Below are 18,715 nucleotides of genomic sequence, written 5' to 3' on the forward strand. Positions count from 1 at the left end.
TCTACCATTGATTACAGTTCCCAACTTTCCATGCTGCTCCACTTCGCCCATCTTACATCGGCCTGAGATTGGTTCCCTGTTGTCCAAGTTTCGCAAGCCGGCATCTTCCAGTCTTATTTTTGAACCTCCACCAGTTTCACCATCTAACTCAATCCCACTCGTCGTCGTCGTCGTCTTCTGTCCTCTGCTGGCGATCGCGTATACCCTTTCTGGCTGATCTGCCATTGTCGCGGCCGTAATTGTCGTTTTCATCATCAGTCTCTTCATCATCATCATCGTGACCCAGAAGCAGTCTTTTGCGCAAAACAGTCCAGCTAACAAGCGTCTCCTCCAAAGCTCGTGTGACATTGAGGCTGCCCTCTTTCCCATCCCAGCACAAGCCCTCGAACCCGGTAACCTTTCCCTTGACAACTCCCTTCACGAAGCCGATGACACAGGGCAACACTCTCACACCCAGCTTCTCGACCACGAACGGGGCATCCTTAACATCGATGCGGGCAAACGAAACGTCCCCGTCGGCGAGTTCTGCATGCTTTTGTGCGATCTGCTGGCAATGGTCGTCCATGGTGTTGCATCGTGCGAAGTCGGTGTGGAAAAAGTGGACGACGGCCCTCTCGTTCTCCGTAGTAAAGTTGAGAGCTTCGTCGTCGCTTTTCAGCGTGACATATGACTTTTTCACAGTATCGAAAGCAGTTGTAGGTTTTGAATGAGTGGCGGAAGTATGTAGTTGTTGTAGCCTTTGCGCGCGGTATGCCGAGTCATCCTCCTCCTCGAGCGATGCTAAGACTGCGTCCAGATCCTCTCCATCATCGTGTACATGGTCAGGCCGTTTTCTATCTCTATCACCCTTGCCGTCGGGTTCACCCAACCCCATGATGGATGGTCAGTCAATTGCGTTTGAGTCCAAGGTAGGTTGTAGTTCTCATGATTTATTGCACGCCATACTGGTGACTCCTGATTTTTTACGGCCAGAGCGAAATCAAGAAACGAATGTAAATTCGGAATCTGATCAGAGAGATCGTTCATCTTCAATGTAGCCTTTAGGAGACATGTCCAGTCGGACCTGAGGTACATTAATGGCTAAATACTCTGCCGTAGAAAACTTCGATCTTGGCGAGGGAAATTCTTGGCGCACAATGCATCCTGGCCGCATCCAAGTCCGACAACTGAGACTTTTCAGATCGCCAGCTTTGGACCACCACTTCAACAACAACTTATTCGGCAGACAACAGAGGAGATGGCGCCCTCCACCGTGAAGCCGAAAGGTACGATCCAGTCTTTGAGAATGCACAATTCGAGGACACAGGGATGTTGCAAATGGCATGGATGACAAGGCTCGCTCGTTGGGATTCATGGACGACGGCTTATCGTCTTTGCTGGATGCACTCCCTGTGTTGAGACATGTTATTTTGGAAGAACATATACTGACACGCTCCATGAACAGGCGGCTCAAAGAAGCCGAATGCCAAAGCCAACCAGGCCGCGAAAGCCACTCTAAAAGGCGTACGTTGAGTATTGAAGCTGCTCATTCCAGACGCATTTCTCACAATCAATTCAGGTCCATTCCGACAAGGCGCGCAAGATCCGCAAGTCGACGACCTTCCACAGACCGAAGACGCTCGTCCTTTCCCGATCACCCAAGTATCCTCGCAAGTCAATCCCTCACGAGCCACGGCTGGACCATCACAAAATCATCGTCCACCCCTTGAACACCGAGAGCGCAATGAAGAAGATTGAGGAGCACAACACTTTGGTTTTCATCGTCGACGTCAAGGCCAACAAGCGACAAATCAAGGAGGCTCTCAAGAAGCTATACGATGTGGACACAGTCAAGATCAACACGCTGATCAGACCCGATGGCAAGAAGAAGGCCTTCGCCAGATTAACCACGGATGTGGACGCGCTCGACATTGCGGCTACGAAGTTGTCCATTGTGTAGAGAGCTGGGGTTGCATGAGGTTGGGTTTGACAGAGGATGGTGATCTTTGAGTTGCTGCGCCCATAGGGGCGACACCCGCACTGGGACATGATTGAGCAAAAAGGGCATTCAAAGCTCGACACAGAATATTGAGCCATGACCGGAAACCAAGCGTGCTTCCAAAAGCCAAAAAAATACAACTTTTGAGAGCAGAAAACTATTCTTCCGTCTGCTTTTCCGGACATGCAAGGGTGAAGGATGGCCTGATGCTGATGCTGTGATTTATGAACCCTGCCGTAGAATCCAACCCTCCAACCACATGGTAAAGGCTATTATATCCCTTCGCAGTATTTTGTGGTTCTGTCGTCTAGTAATACAGAGCAGTTGATTGCTTTAAAAGCCATGATGAGTCCCAAAAAGTCATCATTGTCTTGCCCGGAGTGTCTCCAAGTGCTTCAATATCACCGTATTGGTGTCCAGGAACCTGTCCACACAGTTGGCCATGCAAGAATCTTCTTTGCCCGCCAATTTTCCCGAAGATATCGTGCCAGTCACGCATTTCTTGAAGCACATTTCGGTTATATCGTGGATATCTGGAAAGTGCGAAGCCAACGGTTAGCTCGAATCCAAACTAAGGCTGAACAAAGAGCTCCAAGACTGGAGCGCGAGAGTGAATGGACCAACTTTTCTGGATCTGCGCTCTTTGGACCTGGACTTGAACAAAGTTCTGTAATTGCTGCTGTTCACCAGGGGTCAGGCGTGTAAGGTCCTGCTGGGTGATGTTCAGATCGAGGTCGTCCATCGCGAGGATTTCTTGTTGATTCGTGTTCTGGAAAGGGCTTCGGCAGAGTCGAGCAGGCAGACTCTGAGATCGACTTGGATAGTAGTACAAAGCTTGATGTCGGAGTTACTTCGATTTGTAGAATGAAGATCTGGTCCAGAAGGACAGTAGCAAGGTTGATCTATACTAGGAGGACCGAACTTGCGACGATGCTACGACTTCAAGTCCGAACTTCAAGAACATGCTGCGTACCGCCTTGGCGAAGGAAGCTGAATTTCAAGCCGCTTTAATCCTGCGCCAGGTTCACAAGGCTGAGTAGTAGACCTTTCGCCACGTTGGCATAACAAAAGCGGATAGGCGTAGGCGCCGCTTTTGACAATTACGTCCCTCGACTTTTATTTCTGCCCGCATCTCGCCAGTTCTCAGCCTCGCCGGTCACAGCACGCCTCTTTCTTGCTTCCAACTCTGTCCTCCGCCTGGAGTTCTCTTTCTACCAACCCTCTGCGAATCCCCCAAACCTGTGCTCCTTTCTGACGAGGATACAAACGCACCACCGAACCCCTTTCGGACACCAGTCTTGTCTTCATTCTCATCTAATCTCAAGTTCGCCATGCCACCCATTCGATCTCGCGGGTCTCGCAAACCCCCGCCGGCCGGCTTCGAAGATATCGAGGATACGCTGCTCGAGTACAGCAATAAGATGCGGGATGCGCAGAACGCGTCGCACGAAGGGAAGAAGAAGCACGAAGCTGTCTGGCCTGTCTTCCAGATCTCCCACGCCCGCTCCCGCTACATCTACGACCTGTACTACACACGCGAGGCCATCTCCAAGCAGCTATACGACTGGTTACTGAAGAATGGATACGCCGATGCCAACCTGATCGCCAAGTGGAAGAAGCAGGGCTATGAAAAGCTGTGCTGTCTGCGCTGCGTGCAGACCAAAGAGACAAATTTTCAGAGCACCTGTATCTGTCGCGTGCCCAAGGCTGGTCTGAGAAGGGAGGATGGAGGTGGCGAAGGAGGAGCTGGCATACAGTGTGTCAGTTGCGGCTGTCGAGGGTGTGCGAGCAGTGACTAGGGTTGTTGTACCAAAGCAGTCTTTGGTGATGGGGAAATTTCCAAAGACATCGAATTTGCCACGTACAGGATCTGTAGCCACGGGTTTTTGATGGAAAGGAAGACAATGGCGTTTCTTAGGCTTTTGGGACGGGCATGATACCCTGGAAATGGCGCGAATGGATTAAAAGTGTACTAGACGAAGTTATATGAAGAATATGTCATTGTTTCGATGGACGGCATAGCAGCCAGTCATCGTTTGGTGCGACTGCCCAGAAGCACCAACTTTCGAACAATTGAAGTCCACCTCAAAAGAATGACCCGTCTTTACGTTCCGATATTTCCAAACCTAATCTCGTGCAGATATCTTCTTTGTACATACGCCGTGGCCAAGCCGTCCAGAGAACCGCATGTACGAACCCGAGATTTGCAACCCAACTTGTTACCCGCAAAATTGCGTCCCGTCATGTCTTATCCTCTTGACGTAAGGTCGAGCTTCAAAACTCGTCGCAAATCATCCTCCAATTGCTGCGCACTGGGCTTAGCTGGGTGAGAAGGCATCTGTGGTTGGCTCGGATATTGTTGTCCCATTGAGTTATATTGAGACACGGGTCGCCCCGTGTGTCGTCGTGCTGTTGATATTGGTGGTGTCACGGCACTGTCAGAGGACAGTTCGGCATATTCCGGCTCGCTCTGCGCTCCGTACACATTTCTCAGGCGTGAAGACGTCGGTCTCTTTTGGGCCTGCGATGGCGCCGAGGAATACTGATAGGGCGCGGGAGGTAGATGATGTGGAGGAATGTAGCCGGGGTGTTCCTGCATGTATACGGATAGCGGAGGACCCGGGACTTGACGTGCGAGAGGCGGCCCTGGAGCGGAAAAGGGTGGCTGCTGGTATGGTGCTCTCGCGTTGAAAGGATTGTTCATGTCAACTCTGGGGTCGACACCAGTTCCGACAACCTGCCCACTTGACCGCATAAGGAGTTGCTTCAAGGCATCGCTTTTGGCCTTCCGCTCATTTTCGTCCATGCTCTTGCTTCCTGGTGATATCGCCTTGGATGATCGCAAGGCTTCCATGCGGTCTTTGTAAGGTGTAGCGAATGGAGACCCGTCTTCTCCAGGGATTGTCCCTCCTTCCAGTTCGAAAGGAAACATAGAATCGGCTTCTCGAGGAGCGGGAGACCTTGAAGCCGGGCTTCCATTGGGAATATTGAGATTACCCGAGCGAATCGCAGGGCTGTCCTTTTGCGGTGTAGCTTTTGCGTGTCGAGCTGCTTCGAAGAGGAAGTCACAAGGGGTAGATTCTCGCTTGCTAGGAGATTCATCTACTGAAGCGACTGAAGGGATTTGTGGACTAGAGGTATCACCGCTGTCGACTTCTGATGACAAGAGACTTGTACCAGGCAATGATTTAGAGTAGAAACTCGGTAGAGGAAGATCAGAGGCAGCTGGGGATTGTTGGAAATTAGAGGCTGCATAGGCAGAAGATTTCACTGGCGTGGCCTTTGCCTTGTCTTGGTGGTTGCGGTTGTTGCTTTGCTTCGCACCATTCAACGGTGCTCCTTCTGACTGTGATTTCTTATTCGCGTGTAAGGGCTTCCGTAGCTGGCCTTTGTTATTGTTTTTTGTCACGGCGGCGGTGGCTGGGGATGTGTTTTTCTGGTATTCTGTAGGTGCGCCCACATCAGACACGCTCCCTTCTAGCATTTCTGTAGCCAGCTGCTTCTTGCCCAGCCGCCGTGGGGCTTTTGCAGGTTTCTGATAAGATGTAGCTGTTGTAGTAGACATTGCTTCGTCCTGTCCGGGCTTGATGGATTGGCAGCCCGTCGACCTAGGTATAGATAGAGAAATTTAAAACACTCAAATTGTGACGTAGTCCAGCAGAAGAAGACTAACAGACCGAAAGGACGAGGTCGATGTTTGTCTATCTTGTGCGTTTGCGTTGTGGAAGAGCGAAAAGGCTCGGATATTGTTGTCGCGGTTGTTGGATGGTGATTTGGGTAGTAGAGGTAGTGATAGGGTTCATTGTCTGTAGCTGATGGGAGCGAGCGATGAATGATCAAGACCAGCGCAACTACCGTCTAGACAAGAATATAGAGGAGATTGTGAATATGCTTTGGAAGAATAGGTGTTTTGAAAGCTCGGTGGAAGTAATGTACTAGGTGGTGATCCGTGAGTGCAAGTGACGCAGGCAACGGACAGAGGCCGCAGCTGCGCCAGGGACCCCCATTTATGTTACGGATCCAGTCACTTCAACTACGCCACTGAGCGCTTTTGTTTGAATCAGCCACTACCCTTCCGCCGTTCAGCCTTGTCACGAGCCCGATCTTAAGGCGTTGGCTGAGTGGTTCTCAATTCGACAGCAGAATCACGTAGGGGACCTTCACTATATCTGCATCCTCATACGACGAACTCGACCGGTCATATTCACCACTCCGTCCTGACCATCTCCGCAGGTTCTCACTGTTTCTGCGCTTTGATCATCCCCGCACTCTCCTTGGAGCCTGCCTGCGACAGCCACCAACAGATTTCTGAATCTGGTGACATGGCCGACGTCGAAATGGCTGACGCTACTACTGCACCTGCTGCATCGAAGCCCAAGACTCCGGTCAAAAGCTCAAAGTCCGGGACTGTTGAAGGAGGTGATGGCAAGAAGAGATTCGAAGTCAAGAAGGTGCGCTCGACGGCATCGACATTGTGCCGTGGCTGCTGACACAGTACAGTGGAACGCAGTAGCTCTCTGGGCTTGGGACATCGTGGTTGATAACTGTGCAATTTGCAGAAATCATATCATGGATCTCTGTAAGCCATGGCTTTCTGTCCCTCGCTCCATCGTCTATTCTAACCTTGTCTCAGGCATCGAATGTCAAGCAAACCAAGGTGCCGCCACTACAGAAGAGTGCACTGTCGCATGGGGGATTTGCAATGTATGAAGGGAAGTCATGTATTCTCTTAGAATCCTCGCTAACAAATCTGCTAGCATGCCTTCCACTTCCACTGTATCTCGCGCTGGTTGAAGACAAGACAAGTCTGCCCCCTCGACAACAGAGATTGGGAGTTCCAAAAATACGGTCGATAAAATGGCTGTCAGGGGAAGAATACCTCGCAATTTGCGTCAAATCTGGGATCTATTCTGCTTCATACCACCGGGCACAATTAATGTCCTCGGCCTGACACAACAGTGCTTCTAGCAAGGGACGCAACGAGACTAGGCGACTGTCCACGGGCATGGCTATTCGAGTCAAATGGACCAAAGGGAAAGAACAGGTACAGCAGGGCTACGCCGGATACGTTCTTCACGAAGGCTCGTGGGATATCAAACATCCGGGGAAAAATCGTCGTGGAGCGAAGACCAAATGATTTAAGGGAGCCAGCATGAACTCTGTAGTCCCATAGAAACTGAATGAGTAGTATGACATGCTTACTATCGTCCCTTTCCACCGCTCACGACTATTCCACCCCGTGGCAGAGAGACCTTAGAACCGAGCCATGGTTGAGGATGCTGGTTAAATACAGGCCACGGAGGGACAACAAGAAGCATCGCCAACAGTGTACCTGCGAGTCCGATCCACATGCTCAGGAAGATGTCTTGTTGCATATAGCCCACGACGAGAGCTATGGCCTGTTTTAAAGCGTTAGAGAATTGCTCGGGGCGAAGAGAGTTCGTGATCTGGCTTACCGAAGATATGGACAAAATGGCAGTGTATAACTGTTCAGCAAGACGCTGCCCATCAAAATCCTTCCCAAGTCAGACGGGCATGTCTTGCAGACAACAGGCTGGACTTTCAGCACTTACAATCTGGCCCTCGAAAAGGTCCTGAATCTGAGCCACCACTGCATCCATGTTGGAGCTATCCGTAGCAGTGTTTACTCCAACCACGCCACAGCCTGATTTGTTAGGTGACACGATGTGGCCAGCAATCACGCACTGACGTTGTAGAAGAGCCTAAGGTGGGCAAGACGCGACTTTGGCGGGGAACAAGAGTTCGGGCTCAGGCAGAGAATGATGGAACTGTAGGTGGACGGGCGGACGATCAATCAATAGCGGGAGGTAATCAAGAATTACTTGTGAGTCGTGACCGTGTAGTACTTGTAGTAATAGAACTACTCTAGACAGCCCAGCTTCAGCTAATGACAGTGGTGCAGTTGAAAACGTGATAGTGCCGATGCTTGGGTTGAATGGGCTGATGACTGGATGGATTGTATTAATTATTGCTTGTTGGCCCGATGAGCCGAAAAATGGCTTTACTGTAATAGGCACCGGGCACCTACCGGGCGGCGGGCAGGGTTGCTGAGAGAGTTCTTCTAGGCCTAAGGTACAGCCTATTATCCGGGGGCCTGTGGACTGTGGGCACCCACGGCCTGCGCTTTTTTTCTTCGTTCTTCTGTCGTAATACTAATTCACACCTTGAGCCTCTTGCCATACAAGATTTCTTCCTCACACACTCACCCACCAACTCACAACTTTCTGTCATAGGAATCAACCTTGTATAGGGTTTTTTCTTCTGTCGGCCCACCGCTCATACAGTGTCTGGTTCGCACATCTGTTTCCTTCAACACACGACTAACGGTCGACCGGTTCGGTACAAAATCTGCAAAGTATAGGAAGACTGTCTACAGTCTTTCCTGTCCTCCGACACACCTCACCCTGGCGCTCGATCGCTACATTCAATCACAAGCCTTCAAATTGGCGGGCTCTCAAATTGCCACCGTCTCCTTCATCCGCCCTCTGCTAGGCACCGCATTCATGGTATTCTACGGAACCACTACCCGACCTCCATAACTGGGTTTTTGGATCTTCAAGTCCCCCTGGCCAAAACTGGCCTGGGGAGTTGCATCGAAAAGTTTGGAAGAGGTGGGACTCTCCATTTGAAACATAATTCTCCATTTGAAACATAATTCTCTGGCAGAATACTCTCTGCCACTGAGTTCAACCAGAGTGGCTTGCTCAGTGGGTTAGCTGCGCTGGCTACAGTGCAAGCGCCATCGGCCTAACACTAGCCAAAAGATCGAAACAAGATGTCTTCCTCTGAGTCGCTGCATTCGCAGAAGATAGACAGTCGCTTCAGCACTCCAGCTCCAGAGTTGGACGACCATCGCCGCAATCTGGGAGTGCTTCCAGCGCGTGACACTTCCTCAATTGTCGAGGCAGAGTTGCCAGGCCCCAAACCGAGTACGATCGATGAGAGAGACCTTGCACAAGTTGACAAAGCGCTCCTCAACACCCTTGCCCAAGAGACAGACCCAATCGCGCGTGACTTTGAACAAGCAATCGTCGACGATGACAAAAGCGACGCGGAAGACGCTCCGCACGGGAGCGGAAGAAAGCCCTCTTTCCTTGGTAGAAGACTCACCAACCGGGAAGGGCGGCCACGCATCCCACGTCTTGATCGGTCGCGAGACTCCTCTTCCTCGCGTTCCACTTCACCCGCGAATTCCATCGAGGCTTTCGCAGAGCCTCGCCGCCGAGCTCGGGCAAATACTGCCGGGAGTCATTCATCTTCGATTCTCGAGAATATTCGCAACCGCACGCAGTCAGGCGGTACGGATCAAAGACGTCCCACTCTGACTAATATCAGTATTCCGGCGCCGCCCACGCTGCGAACAGAACGGGATGCGAATGATGATATTACATTCCCCACAGATGAGGAGCCAGGCAAAACCTACAAGATTGATTTTGAGGAACTGGAAGAGTTTGTTGCCTTGAGTGCTCAAGGGAAGATTCCAGATGAACCAGCGGGCTATGAGTCAAATGACAGCCGGATGTTTGGAGATCTTCGAAAGTTTGAAAATCCAGGCGGAGTGGTCCATGCGATACTCAACGGCGACAATTTCTACGAGAAGCCATTGGTTCATTACGACACAAATGGTACCCTACCTCCTTCGAATGAAGACAGACTTACGCTGAAGGAAAAGCACCGTCCCACAAAGCCTGCCGAGCGGTTCTTCTTATTCACTTCGGGACTAGTTCAAGGGAAGAGTGCAACCGCCTTAGGTGATTTCGTTTCAGACGGCACCACCTTTCGAGATTTATTTGAAGTCGGACCCGATGGCGGTGTCTGGTGGCTAGACTGCCTCAACCCGACCAGAGCAGAGCTCGAGGTACTCTGCAAAGCATTCAAAATCCATCGTCTCACCCGAGAGGACATTGAAACCCAAGAAGCCCGTGAGAAGGTCGAACTCTTCTCGCAGTACTACTTCGTCTGTTTTCGATCTTTTGTCATGGATAAATCGAGCGAAGATTTCCTGGACCCCATCCATATTTACATTGTTGTCTGCGGGGATGGCGTCCTTAGCTTCAGCTATACCAAGAATCCTCACTCGCGGAACGTCCACAGGCGGATCTCCAAACTGGGCGACTTCATCTCGCTCGGCCCAGACTACATTTGCTATGCAATGATCGATGACATCGTCGACTCCTTTGCTCCCATTATCCGGGACGCGGAGCACGAATCGGAAAACATTGAAGACCAAGTGTTTATTGCCCGCGAAGACGACTTCCTGGCCCTCCTCCGCCAGATCGGCGAATGCCGCAAGCGCGTGCTTGACATGATGCGGCTGCTAGGCGGCAAGGCGGATGTCATCAAGGGCTTCGCAAAGCGCTGCAATGACCAGTATCAGGTGGCACCACGAGGCGACATCGGACTGTACCTCGGCGATATTCAAGACCACGTGGTCACCATGATGTCAAACTTGACCCACGTCGAGAAGATGCTCAGCCGCTCGCACGCCAACTATCTTGCCCAGCTGAATGTCGACAACATCCTGAAGGGCAATCATACCAACAAAGCCCTTGCTAAAATCACCGTTGTCGCCACCATCCTCGTGCCACTGAACCTCATCACCGGCCTATTCGGCATGAACGTCAACGTGCCCGGACACGATACGGCAGGCCTGTACTGGTTTTTTGGTATCATCGGGGTCATCTGTCTTTTTGTGGCAACTATGTTGACTATCGCGAGGAAGTTGCGGGCTATCTGAGCCAGTGGACTGAGTTTTGTTTCCTATTTGTTCGCCTGTTCCCTGGTCCCCCCTGGATATGACTGCTATGTGCCTTTGTTGTACATTTGTCTTGGAATACTGATCTCTGGATGGTGGGTGAGAAGAGTTAGCCGCGAGGTTATATACAGTACGACGCGAATTAGAGTTAGAGTGCATCGTTGCAGCATCTTTGACTATCGTTATGTCAGCCTGTGTACACTGGTACCTATAGGTAGAGTTTATACAAGAAATTCAATTATTAGTTTCAGTGCTTTATACGTGTTGGTCGGTACGCTGACATCAAAGGCCAAGCTAATACGTACTTACTTCTTGCTGCACACTACAGTCAATGACCACCAACTGGTAAATATGCCCATCTTTCACCCTCGAGCAGGTACCTACCTCAGGTACTATACTAGTAACATTGACTATCGTGGCAATACTCAATCAAGGATCAGATGCACTGTCAACGCGCACGAAGACGGATAGTTTTACAAACAACGAGGTGTTTGGGGTAGGTATGTCAGGAATGAGAGAAAGCCCTATGGAGTGCTCACTTCTCATCTCTCGAGGATCTATTACATATTCGCTGTGGGTAAGAACCAAGTACGCCTCGACCGTAGTAGCAGCAGCTAATATGCCTCTGCATGGAAGATACAGGTTCTTGATATCACGGGTTACGAGACTAGGTACCTAATGAACACACTTCTCACTACATCTCACATGAGCGAAGGGCACTATCTGCTATCGCCATACACGTCTGTTACTACTCTCTTAGGTTGGATAGTCAACAACAACAACTCAAAAGTCGACGGTGCTATATTGACATGCATACGCTCTTTCAGTTCGGCGGGCCAACTGAGTAAACTATATTCCGTATTTGTTGACAATCCGGGACACAGGTAAATCCTCCCCAAGACCTCCCCAGGCCTCCCCAGACCTCCAGATTCCAGAGCAGTTGAAATCAAGAATCTGACAATGCTGATTGGCCACTAGAGATGAAACGGACGCAGGGCCAGAGCTATACTTATCTTAATGATATGCAGTATGCAGGACTCGACCACGGGAATGTCTTTGTGTTCCTGCATTAAAGCCGCGTTGAAACTCACCGATTCGCCGTAGTTCGAACCTTGCTGGACAGAACTCCGGCGGCAGAACAGACCATGAGGAGTGTGGCAAAGATGGTACGGAGTACCGTGGCTGATTCGTTTCTATAGTCCGTGTTGAAGATTTGCGCAAGACAGAAGCGAGGCAGCGATGGTCGTACAGTAGAGGAATATTCTCCGTACGGCTGACCCCGGCGGATTGCCGTTATCTTCCGGGGTTGACAGCCGAGCCCTTCTTGCTAAGCCCAATCGATTGAGAACCAGATATAACGTACGGAGTACGGATACGGATACCTCGTCGGCTGGTACTCCGTAGATCTGAGTGACATACGAATGATGGTTGCATAGGCCACCTTTGCGGCTGATGGACCGAAGGACCGAACAGAATCCCCAGGCGCAAGATCCAGAATGTTCGATATTAGAGATTGTGCGCTATACCCGCCTCAAGTGGAACAAGATCAGCAGTGATCGATGCATCGCCCTGTTGTGGAACCTGTTTTTGTCAGGTCACACAGGAGCTAACGGAGGATTCGCCTCAAACGACTGATCATCACGAAAGATCGTTGTGGCACACACGTACTAAACACTCGGTATGTGATGGTGGTGGTACGTAGTAGTGTTCATAACAGCCAGGCTTTGGGACGCATATCTGAGACAGAGGGAAGAACGCCATTCTTGATGGACCAGAAAGGGAGATTGACATTGGCCTGTCTCCGAATCATCTCGCATATGGCGAATCATGGCACAAAGTGGGACTTAGCGGTGTTGAGGCCCCTTATCCAACAATCTTTCTTGCGGTCAGGCCTGAATCAAGCGCTCAAGCCACCTAATCTCCAACGACGGACCTTCAGCCTATCAGCCTAGCGGGACGCCATAATGCTTGTTTGAAGCCACACACTCCCCATATCAAGCAGTGCGACTTGGGTGGACAAGAGCGCGAGCAGAAGGACGGCGCTGGTCTAATCTAGGCTGTCTTGAGTCGCAAGAAGTCCGAGGTGGGAGGTTTCGCGTACTCTGTATGGAAGAGAAATCTTCGATATGAGGAGTATCACAAGGCGTCATGAGGCGGGCCTAAGCAGATCGAGGAGAAGATTGACGCGTGCAGACACAGAGGCGCAGAGGGCGCGAGGACGTGATAGGGTGGCTGAGGCCGGGGTAGGATTAGTCGGATTGAGTCGAGCAGGTGGTTTCTCGGGGGCTGGCTCTGGTGTTCTACACATATGGTATGCGCACTCGGTATTCTGTATGTCCGGATGGTGTTATCTGCCCGGCCCTCGTCGGCTAGAGGAGGACCGACTGAGGGAAGAAAGTTGAAAGTTGGTTCAGGGTCGTTTGTCCGTGACGGACCAGGGGAAACCGGGCAACGAGTCAAGACTTGGGGGGCGCAGGTGCAGCTGCAGTTACAGCTGCCAAGGACGCGTTAGGTGCGCGCAGCAGTATCCGTACGGAGGCCCAGTACCTAAGGGACCTGAGTACCTAGTAGGATACAGCTGAGAAACTCCGTACAGGTGCAGGACAATAATCACTGCGAAACTGCGCTGCTGCTGCTGTAAGAAGACAATTCACGGGCTTAAGGCTTCCTCAGATGCAGATTAACGCCTATTGTTACCTCCTAGTAGTAGTGCACTCCGTTTACTAAGGTAGTAATTAACTATAGTATAGCAGTATCCGTACTCCGTAGCCAGGCTTTAGGAGGCTCCAGACGACTCCTTCTAGGCCCGGCTTCAGCTTCCTCCCTCCCCTGACTAGTCACTCTCGAGTCTCCAGCACCACCAGTGTCCACCGCATGAATAATACCTCCCGTCCCTAATCAACGGTAATAACAATACGGAGAACGGAGTCTACGTACACAAGCAATTTAGCGCTGCAGACTCAAAATTTGGCCTACCCTACAGTGCTGAGTGCCTGCGCTACTCGCTATTACGCCCACTATAACTCCGTATTATGCTGAAGCACGCTCGCTCTCCCTCGCTCGCTCTGCATCACCGTCGCTCTCAGTGAATCTCAATCCCGTTCTCACTGGTGACTGCGGAATCTCCTTCTGGTAGTTCTCCTGCTGGTGCACCTACAACCGCATTCCTTGGTGGTTGACCACTTCCGTTCTCGAAACGCCCGCCCGTCCGCGTGTCAACAATCCGGAATTCCGCTTTGTTTGCCGCTGCAACATCTCTCTGTTGCCCTTTGTTTTGACCGTCGACCCTGTTCCATCCGCCCATGTCGTCTTAATCAACCCGCCCGTAACACCCTTTGGATCTGTCAAGGTGGCAGTGACCACTGTTACCATCTCGCCAGCTATGGCAAACCCGTTGGTGATCCCTCTCATCCTTCCTGCTTCTCATCTGACCGTGTCCAGCTTGGCCACAGCATGGCGCTCCTTTTGGCACGCCATGACGTCCAATGACCGACATGCTTCCTACGATTCTCCCTATCGAACCGGCCAACACATGCCTGTTGGTCAAAGTCGACATGATCCCCTGACTTCGGTCGCAACGAGTGCTGTCGACTCTCACCCAGATCTCCCAGCAACATACCACGATGATTCCAAACGCCCTTCCGTATCCTCCACCCAACTTGCCCCGTCACCTGCCAGGCCATACTCACCAGGAATGCGCTCATTAGCTTCGCCGAAGAATCCCAATGTCGAAGAGACGGTTGCCCCTGGCGAAATTCAAATGCAGAATTTCGCTGATGGTGCTCCACCTCCACCACCTGTGGCGCACTCGTGGAAGAAAATCGACCGCTGGGCTGAGAAGCACTACCAGGAACTGTGGGATCAACTTGGTGAAGGGTGTACGCAGAATGACATCAACGAACTAGAGCACGAATTGGACATGTCTCTCCCCCAGGATGTACGCGAATCTTTGAGCATCCACGATGGACAAGAGCGTGGCGGACGACCCACTGGCATCATATTCGGCTGCATGTTGCTAGACTGTGAAGAAATTGTCCAAGAATGGAGAAACTGGAAGGTTGTTAATGAAGAATATTTGAGCGGTGCTAGCAAGCACTCCTCTTACTCCAACAACAAGCGTCTCAGCAACGGCGCCTCCTCCTCCTCCTCAAGCCAGACGCAAAATGGCAACCGGTTCTGGAGACAAGAGCTGCTGGACAGACAAGAATCACAGCCACCAAAAGCTATCCAGAAAGCTTACGCACACCCTAGCTGGATTTCTCTTGCCCGGGACTGGGGCGGCAACAATATTGCAGTCGACCTTGCCCCGGGTCCTTTGGGCAAATGGGGCCAGATCATCATATTTGGACGCGACTACGATTGCAAATACGTTGTTGCACGGTCCTGGGCTCATTTTCTGGCCATCGTGGCCGACGATATGAACAGCGACAAGGTCTTTGTAGACGAAGAGACTGGAGAGCTGAAGTTGAAGGAGTTCAAGACCGAAACAGTCGAGCCTTCATATATGGAAATCCTTCGCTGGAGAGCAGACCAGAAATACGGCCGACGAGGGCCCAGACGGAGGCCCCAGCCAGCCGGACTAAACACTGCTGTTGTGGCGCAAAATGGACGACATTCGCCATACGGCAGTCCGGTGATTGGAACCGAGGATAGGGGCAGATCGCCCCAACGGTTCTCGCGAGGTCCCTCTGGAAGCCCGAGACACACTGTCGGGAGTCCTCTGGCTCGCGTCCAGGAGGAGATTGCTCAACCCCAAGCTATTCGACCTGGTGGAGACGTGATACGAGATTTTGCCCAGGCTGTTGACTCTCCCAGTGAAGGTAAAAAGCGGGAGAAACCTACGCCAATCGACCCCAAAGCCGTCAATCCTAACACCAAAGCCGAAAAGCTGGTTGATGCACCTACCCCTGCTTCATTAAAAAGTTCAGAGCCCAAGGAATTCCCGGCCACAAGACTCTCAAGGGTATCCACCGAAAGCGATAAGAAAGACCAACCCACGGCGCCGGAAAAATCCGAGGTAAAAGGGCTGGGTGTGGACGGCATCGAAGACGAAATGAAGACTGTGTCGATCTAGTGAAAGACTTTTCTTGCGCACTTTTGTCACCATTAGCATGTTACAAAAGACCCATGCATCGCTGGATATGGCGGACTTTGGTCAAATGGACATCGGCCATGGCGTTGTTACCGTTGTATTTTCCAGGACGGTTGGTGTAACAGGCCGGGTGTCTTTAACATGGTAACCTCTTTCTTCTCTGGCAAGTTTCATGGACATGATCAGATAGGGCGGGGCGGGATGGAGAGTGTACAAGGTCAAAGGAGCGCAGCAGGTGAAGCTGACCGACAATTGTAAGGCAACCCGAGACCAAACAGACGGTTCAAGCCGAGCACAGCAAAGCAAGTCTAGGTAGTAGAGGAGCTACGAAATGGATGAATAGAAACAGAGAGGATGCTCGGATCCATCGCTCCCAGCTCTCCAACTTGGCCCTTCCTTCTTTGCTGTTGTTGTTGTTGTTTTTTTTTTTCTTTCTCCCGCAGGAAACGCCTATCCTTTGTCAGGGTCATCGAGCACTATACAGAAGTTATTCCGCCCACTTCCGGGGTTGAGTTCCTTTTTCTTGAAGACGGTCTTGCCTCCCTGCGCAATCCACTCGTCCCTGCGCTTGGGATCAAACCGCCACAGGCTGTAGTGGAGCTTGCGGGTGGTCTTGGCTTCGAGGTCGCTGTAACCTAGCGACGAGAGCATGTCTGCGAGATGGTCGGGAGTGATGTAGCGGGAATTCAGGAGCGTCGGCGCGGGCAGGACCAGGAAGAGACAGGGGAGCAGCCGTCGACTTTGACGCTGGTCATCCCCCCTTTTCCTAGGGTGCCTCTGGGTAGCCTGCTCGCCCTCGTCCTCGTCCTCGTCTTCATCGGTGCCGTTGTCTTGCTGCCCATCACTGCGGGGCTCCGTATGCATGACAACATGCTCACCAAAGTCCTCGTCGACCTGCTCGTGCTCGTGCCCCCGCGAGAAGAACATGGTCGTCCGCCGCAGCATGTCGCCTCTTCCGCGCGCGTCAGGGACGTAATTCAAGACCAGACTTAGACTGATCACATCGTAACCCCGGCGGCCCTCCCACTCGCCGCTGCCGTCGGGAGAGTCCGGCAGTGGGAAGGTCATGAAATCGGCCTCCTCGATGCCCGGGCCCGACGAGCGCAAATCGATCCGCCGCACGCTCGTCAGGCGCGGCATGTTCAGCGCATTCGTCGTGCTGAGCGCCCCGATCTCCAGAATCCGGAGCGGGAGCGGGGGCGGGGTGAGGGGTGGGCTGGCTCCGTGGGCGAGCGACGATGGTGGACTGGACGCAGCAAGCGTGCTGTCCTTCTTCCGCCCGCGTCTGCGCGCTTCAATCTCCGGCCGCAGCCAGTCGACCAGGACCCGGCTCGAGTCGCCGCCCCGCTCGGCGCTCTGCCCGACCGTGCTGGCGAGCTGGTACGTCTCCAAGCCGCCGGACGCGGCCAGCTGCGCCTCGAGGTCCTGGATCTGCTCCATGTCGTTCTCGGCCCGAGCTCTCGCCAGCCGTTTCTGCAGGACATGGTGTGCGCGGATCAGCGTGCGCGTGCGCTTGGACGACAGAGACGACCGCTGAGGATTGAGTGCAGATGCTGGCTTGGACTTGCTCGAGGAGAGGAGAGGTGGCCGGCCGGAAGTGAGCGCCTTGTCCCTTGAACGGGCTTTGGATGAGCGCAGGGCCGAGGAGGCCTTGTTTGACGAAGACTTTCCTACCCCCGACATCTCGCTCGATATGGCTGGAATGACTTTTTCTTTCTGATGGAGAAAAAGATATCGATCGCCGGAGAGGGAGATGAGCCGGCCTAGACTGTAGTGTACACGGACTAAGGCATCTTCAATTCAACCTTGAATGCGGCGAGAATGGTAGGATGGAACATGAGTGGCATTTACACCCAAAGTTCCCAAGTGCTGCCCTTTCTCTTTTTCTTTTCCTTTTTCTTTCTTTCGTGGATGCCAAGGTCGTGGAATTGTGAATCTCAATAGGAGTAAGTACGATCTTTGTCTGGACAAGTGCCTAATAGGCCTGAGGCTGAGAACAGCAAACATTGGAAGAGGCGGAACAAAGCTTGGCGTAGCCAATCACAGGGCCGAGCCACAGCCTTGCGACACATCTGGGAAACTCACACACAGCTCACCGACGTGATATATTTGTATCAAAACCCCATGCCAAAAAGTGCAAAAAACTCTTCCTTGAAGCCCAGTAGCTGAGTTGATCAGGCCACTGAGGTCCAAGGGAGCGAAACAGCACCTATGCAGATTCCTCTACAATCATTAGCAGCGGTTCTTCCGAACGCCCGTTTTCGAGTCCAACCGCTCTCTGCTGAGGCATGGACACCAGTTGTGCAGGGCTTATACCACTACCCCACCCCGGTGGTGGTTTGGAATGGTAGCAAGTCTAGAGGCCGAGGCTGGTCAGCGTTGAGGACAATTTCTGGGACAATAATTCATGAACTATCATTATTCTGGTCAGTCACATTCGAAGCATCATGTGGTTGGTTTCCCAACACTCGGGTTCCGTCTTCCGTCTTTAGTACAGTCCTACAGTCCTACAGTCCTATTGCCGTCACGGTTATTATCGTTTGTGGTGTTTCCTTTGGACTGCTAGTCCTTAGGTACTGATACCCTCGGGTGTCCCAGACCCCGTCCCATTTCTATTTGGCGCATGCGCTGAAGAGTTCCTGGTTGAGGGGATTCAAAGTTGCAATCTACCATGCAACAATACCGATGAATTCCTCTCCGTAGAAACTGTGTGCAAGGATTCCTCAGGAGCGCAAAGTGCACAGTGAACACAGTCTGAAAACAGCTTGTTATGCTGTTGTCGGTTGCTGTCAAATCACCAGCTACTTATCTACTGGTTTGATGCTAGATCATACAGCCCAACTCCATTTTGATCGTCTTAGCCCATGAT

The 18,715-nt window shown here is 51.9% G+C and overlaps 10 protein-coding genes across 10 annotated transcripts; 5 read left to right on the forward strand and 5 right to left on the reverse strand.

Moving 5' to 3' along the window:
• Positions 1-148: 148 nt before the first annotated feature.
• A1O3_08263 (uncharacterized protein) lies at positions 149-874 on the reverse strand (the record flags this gene model as incomplete). The annotated part of the gene is made up of 1 exon (XM_007738361.1): positions 149-874. The coding sequence occupies one exon, from the start codon at positions 872-874 to the stop codon at positions 149-151; it is 726 nt and encodes a 241-aa protein (XP_007736551.1).
• A 363-nt stretch (positions 875-1,237) lies between these two features.
• Positions 1,238-1,939, forward strand: A1O3_08264 (large subunit ribosomal protein L23Ae; the record flags this gene model as incomplete). Its single annotated transcript, XM_007738362.1, has 3 exons — positions 1,238-1,265; positions 1,445-1,503; positions 1,559-1,939. 3 exons carry the CDS (start codon positions 1,238-1,240, stop codon positions 1,937-1,939), a joined length of 468 nt encoding a protein of 155 aa, XP_007736552.1.
• A 402-nt stretch (positions 1,940-2,341) lies between these two features.
• A1O3_08265 (uncharacterized protein) lies at positions 2,342-2,720 on the reverse strand (the record flags this gene model as incomplete). Its single annotated transcript, XM_007738363.1, has 2 exons — positions 2,342-2,511; positions 2,603-2,720. The coding sequence occupies 2 exons, from the start codon at positions 2,718-2,720 to the stop codon at positions 2,342-2,344; spliced, it is 288 nt and encodes a 95-aa protein (XP_007736553.1).
• A 589-nt stretch (positions 2,721-3,309) lies between these two features.
• On the forward strand, positions 3,310-3,777 carry A1O3_08266 (uncharacterized protein; the record flags this gene model as incomplete). The annotated part of the gene is made up of 1 exon (XM_007738364.1): positions 3,310-3,777. One exon carries the CDS (start codon positions 3,310-3,312, stop codon positions 3,775-3,777), a length of 468 nt encoding a protein of 155 aa, XP_007736554.1.
• Positions 3,778-4,226: 449 nt separating this feature from the next.
• On the reverse strand, positions 4,227-5,543 carry A1O3_08267 (uncharacterized protein; the record flags this gene model as incomplete). The annotated part of the gene is made up of 1 exon (XM_007738365.1): positions 4,227-5,543. The coding sequence occupies one exon, from the start codon at positions 5,541-5,543 to the stop codon at positions 4,227-4,229; it is 1,317 nt and encodes a 438-aa protein (XP_007736555.1).
• Positions 5,544-6,300: 757 nt separating this feature from the next.
• A1O3_08268 (E3 ubiquitin-protein ligase RBX1) lies at positions 6,301-6,834 on the forward strand (the record flags this gene model as incomplete). The annotated part of the gene is made up of 4 exons (XM_007738366.1): positions 6,301-6,429; positions 6,479-6,557; positions 6,612-6,682; positions 6,736-6,834. The coding sequence occupies 4 exons, from the start codon at positions 6,301-6,303 to the stop codon at positions 6,832-6,834; spliced, it is 378 nt and encodes a 125-aa protein (XP_007736556.1).
• Positions 6,835-7,179: 345 nt separating this feature from the next.
• On the reverse strand, positions 7,180-7,599 carry A1O3_08269 (uncharacterized protein; the record flags this gene model as incomplete). Its single annotated transcript, XM_007738367.1, has 3 exons — positions 7,180-7,377; positions 7,435-7,494; positions 7,552-7,599. The coding sequence occupies 3 exons, from the start codon at positions 7,597-7,599 to the stop codon at positions 7,180-7,182; spliced, it is 306 nt and encodes a 101-aa protein (XP_007736557.1).
• A 1,175-nt stretch (positions 7,600-8,774) lies between these two features.
• On the forward strand, positions 8,775-10,736 carry A1O3_08270 (uncharacterized protein; the record flags this gene model as incomplete). The annotated part of the gene is made up of 1 exon (XM_007738368.1): positions 8,775-10,736. One exon carries the CDS (start codon positions 8,775-8,777, stop codon positions 10,734-10,736), a length of 1,962 nt encoding a protein of 653 aa, XP_007736558.1.
• Positions 10,737-14,136: 3,400 nt separating this feature from the next.
• Positions 14,137-15,828, forward strand: A1O3_08271 (uncharacterized protein; the record flags this gene model as incomplete). The annotated part of the gene is made up of 1 exon (XM_007738369.1): positions 14,137-15,828. One exon carries the CDS (start codon positions 14,137-14,139, stop codon positions 15,826-15,828), a length of 1,692 nt encoding a protein of 563 aa, XP_007736559.1.
• Positions 15,829-16,296: 468 nt separating this feature from the next.
• Positions 16,297-17,529, reverse strand: A1O3_08272 (uncharacterized protein; the record flags this gene model as incomplete). The annotated part of the gene is made up of 1 exon (XM_007738370.1): positions 16,297-17,529. One exon carries the CDS (start codon positions 17,527-17,529, stop codon positions 16,297-16,299), a length of 1,233 nt encoding a protein of 410 aa, XP_007736560.1.
• Positions 17,530-18,715: the final 1,186 nt, after the last annotated feature.

The sequence above is a fragment of the Capronia epimyces genome (genome assembly GCF_000585565.1).
Source record: "Capronia epimyces CBS 606.96 chromosome Unknown aczIQ-supercont1.7, whole genome shotgun sequence".
In the NCBI taxonomy this organism is placed as follows: Eukaryota; Fungi; Ascomycota; class Eurotiomycetes; order Chaetothyriales; family Herpotrichiellaceae; genus Capronia; species Capronia epimyces.